Source organism: Myotis davidii, unplaced genomic scaffold (assembly GCF_000327345.1).
Source record: "Myotis davidii unplaced genomic scaffold, ASM32734v1 scaffold663, whole genome shotgun sequence".
NCBI classification, from domain to species: domain Eukaryota; kingdom Metazoa; phylum Chordata; class Mammalia; order Chiroptera; family Vespertilionidae; genus Myotis; species Myotis davidii.
Window position 1 is genome coordinate 7,669,570 of NW_006295816.1, and position 11,676 is coordinate 7,681,245.

General features: G+C 55.3%; 1 protein-coding gene across 1 annotated transcript in view; it reads left to right on the forward strand.

Moving 5' to 3' along the window:
- The first annotated feature begins 6,132 nt into the window (after positions 1–6,132).
- XIRP1 (xin actin binding repeat containing 1) overlaps positions 6,133–11,676 on the forward strand; it is a 9,124-nt gene continuing 3,580 nt past the window's right edge. The window contains exons 1-2 of the mRNA XM_006770551.2: positions 6,133–6,266; positions 9,168–11,675. Coding sequence (XP_006770614.1) covers positions 9,172–11,675 — 2,504 coding nt within the window. The 5' untranslated portion in view covers positions 6,133–6,266; positions 9,168–9,171. The remainder of the gene's footprint in view (positions 6,267–9,167; position 11,676) is intronic.

Consider the following 11,676-nt stretch of genomic DNA (forward strand, 5'->3'; position numbering starts at 1 on the left):
ACAACCAAGATTACTTTATCCAGCAAAGCTATCATTCAGAATTGAAGGTCAGATAAAGAGCTTCACAGATAAGAAAAAGCTAAAGGAGTTCATCATCACCAAACCAGCATTATATGAAATGCTGAAAGGTATCCTTTAAGAAGAGGAAGAATAAGAAAAAGGTAAAGATACTAATTATGAACAACAAATATGCATCTATCAACAAGTGAATCTAAGAATCAAGTGAATAAATAATCTGATGTACAGAAAAAACAAAACAAAACAAAAAAGTTCTGTTCAATACTGTTTTGTAAGGAAGAGGGGTCATAGGTCACACATTCTAGAAAGGTTCCCCTGCAACTTGAAGAATATAATAAAGCTTTGGAGCTTAGAGGGATTATTGATAGGATAATTCCGTTATTTCTGTTACTTGCTTCTTTAAATAAATTGTAGGCTCCAGGAGAATATCTTATCTTTGGTGTTTAGTCCAGAGCCCAGCCCATAGTAGCTGTGCTAAGCATTCTTTTAGATTAAATACATGAAAGGATGAAATGTGCTTAATCTAGCGAGACGAAGTGTCACTTGAGGAGGTGCTGCCCCCTTCTGTGCACTGGGGGCATTCCAACGCCGGTTCCTACCTGCCTTGGGAACTGTGTACCCGCCTCTTGCCTGAAGCTGCTGTGAGTTTCCTGGGCGCTTTCCTGAAGAATTATTCATTTGTTTTTTTAACAACAATCCTGACTCTTATATTGATTCCCATTTGGCCATGAGATCTGTGAGGACCAGAGGAATTATTTACCAGCATCATCTCTCCCTGTGTCTCCGCAGGCTCACCCCAAGCCCTCGGCGGCCCTCTAGCGGCTGCCTTTGCTTCCCTCACCTCAATGTGGCTGCCTTGTTGAACCCTCCCACTCCTTATCTCCCGCTGTGGAGCACTGGGCACTCCTCTCTTCCTTCCTCACCCCAGTATCTTCCATGACTAATTCCTGTACTGGTTTTTCTCCTACCTCCCCACTGCAACTTCTCTTCCGCCCACCTGCTTCACAGTCCGCTGGGAGATCACCTTACCTCCAAGCCTGATTCCCAGCTGCACACCAGCTGGCCATTAGCTCTCTGTCACCAGCCCAGTCTTTTCTCCTGGCTCTAGATCCAATTTGAAGACCGGCTCTACCTGGGAGACCCTGGCAACTCATGTTCATCTTGTTCAAAGGCAACCCGTTGTTTCCGCCCGCTGCCAACCACCCTGCCCTTTTTCTCCCATTGCACCACCCAGTCACATCCCCACACCAGCGGGATCTCCCGGGTGCTCCCTCTCCTCACCTCCCAATCTACTACCTAGTTCTCTGGTGCCACCTCCGACAGTGCCCCAGGCACTTGGGCATCGCATAGCTCTTTTAGGCTTTGCCTACTCTTCTCCTCAGCATCCTTTAGACTCAGGCCCTCCTCCCCACCACTGAGATCCTCATCATTCAGAACCTGTCCTGCTGTGACTGGCCCTCATCACCTGCCTCCTGTGACCCAAACTACCCTTTCAAGATAGGGCCCAAATACCTTGCCTGGCATTCACAATTTGGCCCCTGCCCACCGCTGAAGATGGCTCTCCATTCTCTGCCCGTCCACCCTACACTCAAGTCACACCATCCACACGTCTGTGCCTGTGCCCACTCTCTTCCCTCTCATGCTCATGGCCAAAGCACTCATCCCCATTGTATAGACAGGAAAACTGAGGCTCAGTGAGCTGACGTAACTTGTCCAAGGTTGTAGAGCTGGGCAGTGGTGGAACTGGGGTTCCAAAGGAGGATTGTCTGAAACCAGCTCTTTTCACTGCTCCATGTCATGCAAGCTCTGTTGTAAGCCTCAGTTTCCCCAGGTGTAAAATAGAGAACTGCGGGTGCTTCCTGCCCTGACTTTCTCTACCTTGTATTTCTTGATTCTGAGATGCTCTAAGGCTCTCTGGTGGTAACCTGGGGGAACTGAGCATAGCTTCCTAGCACCTCCAAGTTGGCCACTTGATAGACAATGCTTAGGCCAAGCTCTTGCCTGACTGGGTGACTGTTATAAGTGAGCAAGCATGGTCTCCTGCCCTCAACTGCTTCAGTTTCCATTCTGTATTAGTTTTCCATTGCAGTTTAGCAAGATACCACACATTTAGTGACTCAGACAACACTCATTTATTAGCCCACAGTTCTAAAGGTCAGAAGCCCAGCATGGCAGGCTGGGTTCTCTGCTCAGGGCATCAAGAGGCTGAAATGAGGCTGAGTCCTCATCTGGAAACTGAAGCAAAATCCTTTCTCATGCTCATTCGGGTTGGTGACAGAATTCAGTTCCTAGGTTTAGGACCCATTACCTTACTAGTTGTCAGCCAGGGGCTGCATTCCTAATTAGTGATGGTGTCACATCCTCCTAATGTCCTCTTCAGCCACCAGCTGGAGGAAACTCCACTGTTAAAAGTTTCACCTGATGGGGCCAGGCCCACCAAGATGATCTCCTTATTTTAAGATCAACTGGAAAGCACATGTCTAAATCTTCAAAGCAACCACATGATACAGACTCATGATCATCACAGATGGGAGAACCTAATGTAGCAAATGCTGCCAGTGCCCCCATATCCCTTCCCCCAGCTCCAGGGGCTACCTGCAGCTTCAGTGGACGCTCCCTGTACGACCCACAGTTCATTGCATCTCAAACACTTGCCTCCCTCGCACTGAGGGGCAGGCTGAAGTATGGGGGAGTTAGTGTTTCCAGGAAATAGCGCTCAACTGGTGGGGTGAGGGTTGGCGGATAAACACCCCAGTTTCCTCATCCAGGCCAGGCATGTTCTACACCAGCTTTCAGAGAGTCCGTTGGGGGTGGAACCCCTGTTGCCCACAGAAGTCATCTGCTTTTCCTCCCTCCCCAACTCACTTATCCCCTCCCTCACCACATTCCTCTCCTCCCAGTTAAATCACGTTGCTACTGGAAGATCCCAAACGAAGACTGTAGGGTGCAGAGAGCTGGAAGACGCTCAGCGGTCATATAAATAGGGAGACAGGCTGGTGATTAGGTTTCAGGCAGTCGGACACCAGATCCCACACTCAAACCCCAAGCTCTGCTGCCTCTCGTGCACCAGTCACAACCCTCCCGTGGGAGGAGGCAGAGCTCTTCGGCCACGGGTCCGCCCTGTGAGCTGACCTGGAGCAGAAAATCCCTTCTCTGGGTTCCGATGAGTATATCAAGAGGCTCAGCGGGCCTGTCTCTTACAGGCCTGGAACAGACCCAGCCCGGCGTGGCCAGAGCTGTCCCTTGGCACCAGTGTCTACTTCCTGGCTGGAGGGAAGCCAGGACTGCCAGCCAGCACCTTGAAGGGCACTCATCTTCGAACCCAGAGGACACACTGGGATCTGGGACTGGAGAAGGGGGTGGCCAGGATCCAGGGAAAAACTTACTGAATTTACTCAGCTAGTGTACCAGACACTATTCTAAATGCTGTGTGTGTGTGTGTGTGTGTGTGTGTGTGTGTAATAAATATATATTCCTCACAACAACCCTTTGAGACATGCATCATTATTATTCCCATTTTATAGATGAGGAAACTGAGAAACAGGGTAAGTAACTAGCCAGGCTCACACAGCTAGTGGGTCTCACAGGTCGTCTGCTCTTAATCACTCCTGCCTTTCCTAAAAATTCAGGTGAGTCGGTGGCCAGCTACTCACCCTGAGCTCCGAGTTTAAGTGCCAGTTCTTCAGGGGGACAGACATGAACTTCTGAACAATCCCCAACTTTGGTGGAACCCCACTTGGAGGGAGGGGCTGGCAGGGGAAGGCCCTCAGGACCGAGAAGCAGGAGGCCAGAAGGAGGGACAGTGATCTCTGGAAAACAACACCCTTCCCTCCCCCGGGGCCCCTCTGCCTTCTCATCAGCACAGCCATTCGACCTCAGCGCATGTATTTATTTCCAGCCTCGCTCCCACAGAAATTTGAGGGATAGATGCACGGTGTCGCCACCAAAGACACTCCGATAAGTCATGCCTGACTTACACCTTACGGGCCTTGTAACTGACACCTTGATGATGTGATACCATTAGACCATTGCATGTGGGTTGACCAACCCCCCTGGTTTTCTTAGAGCCTCCCCAGTTCTAAAGCAGAAAGGTCCCTGTTCTAAACCCCTCAGAGACGGGCAACAGGGACAGTTGGTCACCCTCATCACACAGGATACAGGCCACAGAGCCTACTTGTAAAAGACTAACAGTGTAGCCCAGAGCTTCCTAACAGCCAAGGCAAAGAGGGACATGCCATCTGTTTGAGATAATCGTACTGTGCAATAGGACTTTGCACAAGGATGGAAACGTGTTGCACTGTCCAGTGTGATAGTTACTAAGTGTGTGTCTCTTAAAATGTGCCTAGTGTGATGGAGGAACTGGATTTGCAATTTTATTTCATTTTAACCTGTTTAGTCGCATGTGGCTAGTGGGGGCTGTTTTAAGCAGCGCAGTTGAATTAGATGGAAATGAACGTGGGGGTCAGGCAAAGGCCCTTTCTTAGTATCGAGGCCTGAGAAACTTCTACCAGGAGCTATCACACTTGGGATGAATACAAACGTGGGTTCCACAGGGTGTTTTTCTCTTTTAAAATTATTTTTCAATTACAGTTTACATTCAATATTGCTGTTTCAGATGTACAGCATCGCGGTTAGACAATCGGGTACTAAATTTACAGAGTGGTCCCCGATATTTCCAGTACCCACTCTCTTTTCACACATAAGTGACAGTAGCAGGCTTTTCTCTAGTGTGTGTGCTAAGCACGCTCATAAAACCTTTTCACTTCTTAATTCATTCAATTCTCAAAACCACTAGAGCAGGCAGGCACTTTGGGCATCCCCGGGGGAGAGGCTCCCAGGCGCACCTAGGGCTCCTCTTGCCCTGTCCTGAAAGGGAATTAACGTTTTCCTGGCGGTGGGGAGCCAGGACCCTGGGGAGCAGACAGAAAGGTAGAAAAAGAGCAGGGGAAACAGGAAGGGGCAGGAGACCTGAGCGAGGGTTTCCTGGCTGCCCCTCTCTCCACCCGCAGGCCAGTGCGACACGACCGAGGTTGACTCAGTGGAAAAAGTGAGCAGTGCCTGGTATCACTCCCTGGCACCAGAGGGCACTGGGCATGTCAGAAGGAAGGCCCTGCTCTGCCAGGTAGCAAAAGGCACCTGCACAGCCTCAGACATGCAGCCTGGGCAAAATGCCACCTCCGCCTGCACTCTGTATGGTCCCCAGCACCCCTCACCACACTGGCCCCTTCCTGACCTAAATGCCAGGATCTCTGCTAAGCCCCTCAGGCTCTGTCTGGCCAGCAAAGAAGGGGCCACTATGACCCACCCCTCCTTTGTGACCAGAAGCTAATGACTCCAGGGTCAGAAATAACGCCACAGTCAGCTCCCTGCGGCCACCCTTCCCCTCCCCTCCATTCCCAGAAAACCTGGGCCCTGAGTCAGAGGGAGAGCCCAGAAGTAAACAGGGACCCAGATAATCTGCCATGAAAACCACTGAACCCGTCTGTGGAATTCTTTGATAAATCAGGGGCCTCACAAAGAGCCGAGGCCTGGAAATTCAGATGCCTTTTCCCAGAATCCACCTGTGCTCAGGGCTGTGCAGACCTGAGCGGCGGGGCCTGGGGAGGAATGGATGGAGAGAGGAATCTTTAGAGCAGAGGGGTTGGGGAGAAGGGAACAGAGGAGGAGGGGCTGGGCCTGCCCTGGGGCCTCCAGTCTCCAGGCACCCGACAAACAACCATCAGGAGTAGTCAGAGGCCAGACCACAGTAGGGAGGTGGGGGGCTCACAGGGCTAGGGGGCAGGTCCGTCCAGGTGTCAGATGCCCCCCCCCTTATTCATTTTCTCAAAATAGTCTGGGACACCGGCACCCCACTCTGCGGCTGAGTCATGGAGCCCCGTCCTCAGATCAGACTTGGATAAATGAAGCTTTGCCCTCACTGCTCCTCCCCTCCCCTCCAGAAAGGACATGTAACCGATTCCCCAGGATGGAAGAGTGACTTCCACAAGCCCTAAAAATAACAACCACTTCATGCTCCGAACTTAGCCTCTCCCGCCCGCTCCCCTCCACCCCCACCCCAGCCAGCAAGATAAAGGCAGCTGCTGGGTCTGGCAGGGGAGGCAGAGACCCGGAGCCAGGGCAGCGAGAAGGTACCTCACAGATCCAGCCGAGTAGAACCGGCCCGAGCTAGAAGTTTGAGAGGAAGGACAGACCCTTGGGCCGCACCTGCCACAGACCCCAAGTACCCTCCAGCCAAGTGGGACCGGCAGGTGAGTATCCTGCCCTTTGTCTTTCAGGGCAGGGCTGGCTAGCCAGCTGGGGTCCCCTTTGGACCCTCGGGATGGCTCTCAGGACAGCATGCATTAGGGGTGGCAGAAAGAGGCCGAGGGGCTGTATATCTGCATGTAAGTGAGTGGAGGGGTCTCTGATATAAAGATTCCATGAGGACCTCCCTTAATGAGGAAGTTAAGGGAGAATTGACATGAGCCCCATGGGAGCTCTCAGAGGGGCGGCCACTGGCCTGAGCCAACAGAAGGGACAAGTTCTTACCAGTCTGATAAAAACCCAGAAAGGCATTCAGGAGGAATGGCCTGTAGTTGCACTATTTAAAATACAGGTGTGGCACTCCCTGGGCTTCTGGGCTTCCTCCCAGGAGGGCCCAGTGTTGGGAGGAAACGGGGAGAGGAGAGGTGAGAGGGCACGTGGGTGGAGGGTGGGAAGCGGGTCCTACTCCGCATTGCTAGACAAGCCTGGTGCCCAGCTGTTGTGGGTGGAAGTCCTGGGCTATCTGGCCCCAGGAATGTCCCCAGGGCTGGCCTGTGCCCGGCTCCCCACATATCATGACCTAGACTCTGCCCCAGGCCATCATCCTGCCCTGGGGCAACACCCTGGGAACAGATCTGGGGAGCAGCACAAAGTGGGAGACAAGATCTGAGTCTGCCAGAGGGAGACTTGTAGAGGGACTGGGCCAAGGAGAGGCACACTGGGAACAGAGGTGGGGTCACCCTGAGGGGTTGGCCAGCCCTAGGAGGCCAAGCTCTGGGACACTGCTGGGGGCTCAGCCTGCACACTAAGTCTGGTCCCAATTCTGAATTCTGCCCTCCCCAAACCCCATCCTTGCCTTCTAGAAACGTAAGCTCCCGTCAGGGGCAGGCATGGGAAAGCCAAGGGTTCCGGAAACCTGCTTCAGGCCCTGCACTGCTTTGCAGAGCCTACCGGGACAGCACCTTTCCCCTCTTTGGGCCTCAGTTTCCCTGTCTGAACCCACAGCAGCTGGACACAGAGCTTGTCCTCAGCTTCAGTGACCTCTGGAGGTCTTCAGGGCTGACATCCCTGGACTCCGTGATTCTAACCGTATGGGACCATAGCAGGGATTCTGGAGATTCCTGGGGGTGGAGGTGGTAGCCTTGCAGAAGCCATCTGCTCAGGCCACACTGGTGGTGATGGGATGGGGAAGAGGTGGGGACAGGCACCGTTTGCCTTTGGCAGGGGGTCCTCATTAGAACTCAGAGACCCCCAGAATGTGTGGTGAGACTCATGTGGCAGGTTTCAGAGTTTGAATTCCTCAGGGTTCTGATGACTTTGGTGGACAAGATGGGGTGGGGGGTGGCAAGTAGGTCTCCGTCCCCACCCACCCCCCTCTGAGATAGCCGTGAAGAGGAAACCTTGCCCCCACCTGTGGCCACTGTCCCTGAACCTCCAATCAGCCCCATGCTCCTTTGTCCATGAAGAGTCTCAGGCCCCAGCACTGGTCAGCCTGCAGGCCAGGGGCCTGACACCAGCTAAGGGGGCAGGGGCTGGGGCAGGGATCCCAGGCAAGATAAGGGGATGAGATGCGCCAAGGTCCCGCGAGTCCCACTGGCTGAGCCTGAGCCTCCGTCTGGAGTCCAGGGCTGCCGTGCTGAGGCCAGGACCTCAGCTATATTTAGCAACGAGTGTGGAGCAGAGCCATGGGTCAGGGGCAGCAGGAGGGGCACATGCTTCTCATTCTTTTCTTACGGGCCTCTGGGGACTGTTAGCACACCTGTCACAATACAGATAAGACACAGAGGACAAAGACCAGAGAAGGGCTTGAGGGGTGGGAGGCCATGGAGGCGGGCAGGGGTGAGCTGGGAGGAGGAAATGCCACGGTGAAACCTGAATGACCTAGGCGGGGAAAGGAGAGGACCACGGAGCTGGATTCGGGCTCATTGCACACAGTTGGTACTGAGTCTCCATGAGCAAGGGGCAGGGCTGTCTCTGCAGAGGGTCCCACTGCCCACCTCCCCTGTAGGTGTCACCCTCACTCTCCTAGGGGTGTCTGCTGGGGAACAGAGGGGCACCACAGCCCATAGGAAAGTTTTACAGACCCCCAAAAGGGTCCAGGAACCCCAGGCAAGCACTTCCTGTTATTTATTCACCAAGATTTGATCCCTTCGGGGCCTCAATTTCCTATTCTTTAATTATGACTGGTTGGGCCTGAAGACCCTCGAGATCCCCCTAGCTCAGACCTCTGAGTCTTGGGTATAGCACAGAAACCCCTACCTGGGACTCAGGATCTGGCTCTGCCTACCCATGAGATACCTGGTGAGCCTCTACATGGGCTGTGGGCCCACTGGGCCTGGGAAAGGATGGGCAGTGAGTTGAAAGCCTAGGTAGAAGTTGGGCAAGACTCTCAGTGAAAGTGGCAAGCGCGCCCTCTGGTGTTCTGGAAGAGAATTTCTTCTCTATGGGAAATACCCAGGCACTTGTTTAGGGACCTGCCTCTCCCTTCCTGGGATCCCATGAACAGGATTTTCTCAGGCCACTCACCTGGGACTCCACCGGGGAAAACTGATTTTGGTAAAGGAAGGTGAGGATGGGGCCTGTCCAGTTTGCCAGCTGGAGGTCTGAACATCCTTTGTGGGGCTGAAGGCCAGAGCTTCATGGCCAGCAATGTCTTGCTTGCTCAGGTGATTGATTCTTGGGAAGCCTGGACCCATCTTGGTAGATGGGTCCATATGCCCTAAGTTTAAGATTTGTCACACACCAAGCATGCAGGTCGCAGAGTGAGACCCAAGTGAAGTCTGGAGAGGCCATGTCACCACAGCCCTACGCTGACCCTGCGTCCTTCTCCCTCCCATTTCTCCCAGCAGCCAGCCCCCCTCCCACCTAAGCCCCCAGCCCATCCTCATCGCTGCCCTTCTCTTCAGAAGGATGTCCAACACCCAGACGCAGGTGGCCCCCGCACCCACCATCCCGATGGCCACCGCAGAGGACCTGCCCCTCCCGCCGCCGCCAGCCCTGGAGGATCTGCCGCTGCCACCACCCAAGGAGTCCTTCTCCAAGTTCCACCAGCAGCGGCAAGCCAGTGAGCTCCGCCGCCTCTACAGGCACATGCACCCTGAGCTCCGCAAGAACCTGGCCGAGGCCGTGGCTGAGGACCTGGCCGAGGTCCTGGGTTCTGAGGAGCCCACCGAGGGTGACGTCCAGTGCATGCGCTGGATCTTCGAGAACTGGCGGCTGGACGCCATTGGGGACCATGAGAAGCCAGCTGCCAAGGAGCCGGTGCCCAGCGGTGACGTCCAGGCCACTTCCCGCAAGTTTGAGGAAGGCTCCTTTGCCAACAGCATAGACCAGGAGCCAGCCGGACCTCCGCCATGTGGAGCGGACGTTCGTGCAGCCCGCCAGCTGTTTGAGACAAAGCCGCTGGCTGAGCTGACAGGTCAGGCCGAGGCACTGGAGGCAACAGTGAAGGAGCCTGCAGCCAGCGGAGATGTCCAAGGTACCAGGATGCTCTTTGAGACTCGGCCGCTGGACCGCCTGGGCTCCCGTCCCTCCATCCAGGAGCAGAGTCCCTTGCAGTTGCGCTCGGAGATCCAGGAGCTGAAAGGCGATGTGAAGAAGACCGTGAAGCTGTTCCAAACAGAGCCGCTGTGTGCCATCCAGGACGCAGAAGGCACCATCCACGAGGTCAAGGCCGTATGCCGGGAGGAGATCCAAAGCAATGCGGTGAGGACAGCTCGTTGGCTCTTCGAGACCCAACCTCTGGATGCCATCAACCGGGACCCCAGCCAGGTGCGGGTGATCCGGGGGATCTCCCTGGAGGAGGGGGCCCGGCCGGATGTCAGCTCAACTCGCTGGATCTTTGAGACACAGCCCCTGGATGCCATCCGGGAGATCCTGGTGGACGAGAAGGACTTCCAACCATCCCCAGACCTTCTCCCTCCTGGTCCAGATGTTCAGCAGCAGCGGCATCTGTTTGAGACCCGGGCGCTAGACACTCTAAAGGGGGAAGAGGAGGCTGGGGCAGAGGCCCCGCCCAAAGAGGAGGTAGTCCCTGGTGACGTCCGCTCCACCCTGTGGCTATTTGAGATGAAGCCCCTGGACACTCCCAGAGACAAGGTCCAAGTGGGTCACCTGCAGCGGGTGGGTCCCGGGAAGGGAGAGGGGCTCATGTGTGCGCATCTATCCAGTGATAGCTTCTCAGCACTATCCCTCTCTCCAGCTGGCCCCCAGAAGGAGGGGGTAAAGGGGGACGTGAAGACTTTCAAGAACCTGTTTGAGACGCTTCCCCTGGACAGCATCGGGCAGGGCGAGCCTTCCACCCCCAGAACTGTGAGCGAAGTGGAAGGAACCAATTCTGCTGAGCAGTCCCAGGACACAGGGTCCCCAGTGTATGCCATGCAGGATGGCAAAGGCCACCTCCATGCCCTGACCTCTGTCAGCAGAGAGCAAGTAGTCGGAGGTGATGTGCAGGGCTACAGGTGGATGTTTGAGACACAGCCTCTAGACCAGCTGGGCCGAAACCCCAGTACCGTCGACGTGGTGCGGGGCATCACCCGGCAGGAAGTGGTGGCTGGAGACGTGCGCACTGCCCGGTGGCTCTTTGAGACCCAGCCCCTGGAAGTAATCCACCAGCGGGAGCGGCAGGAACGACAGGAAGCAGAAGGAAGGAGTCAGGCCGGGCCCCAGCCTGAGGCACCCCTCAAGGGTGACGTGCAGACCATCCGGTGGTTATTTGAGACGTTCCCAATGAGTGAGCTGGCAGAGAAGCAGGGGTCAGAGGGCCCAGATCCCACAGCTAAGGCCGGGGCACAGTCCTGCACCTGGATGTTCGTGCCCCAACCCCTGGACAGGCCAGAAGGCTCCAGGGACCAACACCTGCAGGTTAGTCAGGTCCGGGCTGGAGAAGGACAGACAGACAGACATGTCTTTGAGACGGAGCCCCTGCAGGCGTCAGGCCGTCCCTGTGGAAGAGGGCCTGTGCGATACTGCAGCCGAGTGGAGATTCCTTCAGGGCAGGTGTCTCGTCAGAAGGAGGTTTTCCAGGCCCAGGACGCAGGCAAGAGGGAAGACCAGGGGTCAAGGGCAATCCCTGAGCCCATCCCTGTGGGCTCTGTGCACAAGTTCACCTGGCTCTTTGAGAATTGCCCCATGGGCTCCCTGGCAGCTGAGAGCATCCGTGGAGATGGCCTCCAGGAAGAGCAGCCAGTGGGCCTGTCAGGTTCGGTGCCCGAAAGGCAGGAGACTGCAACCCAGGGGACCCTGAGGACTCTGCATGCCACGCCTGGCATTCTGCACCATGGAGGCATCCTCATGGAGGCCCGAGGGCCAGGGGAGCTCTGCCTTGCCAAGTACATGCTCCCGGGCCCAGGACAGGGGGCCCCCCACATACGGAAGGAGGAGCTGGTGTCTGGTGAGCTTCCCAGGATTGTCCGC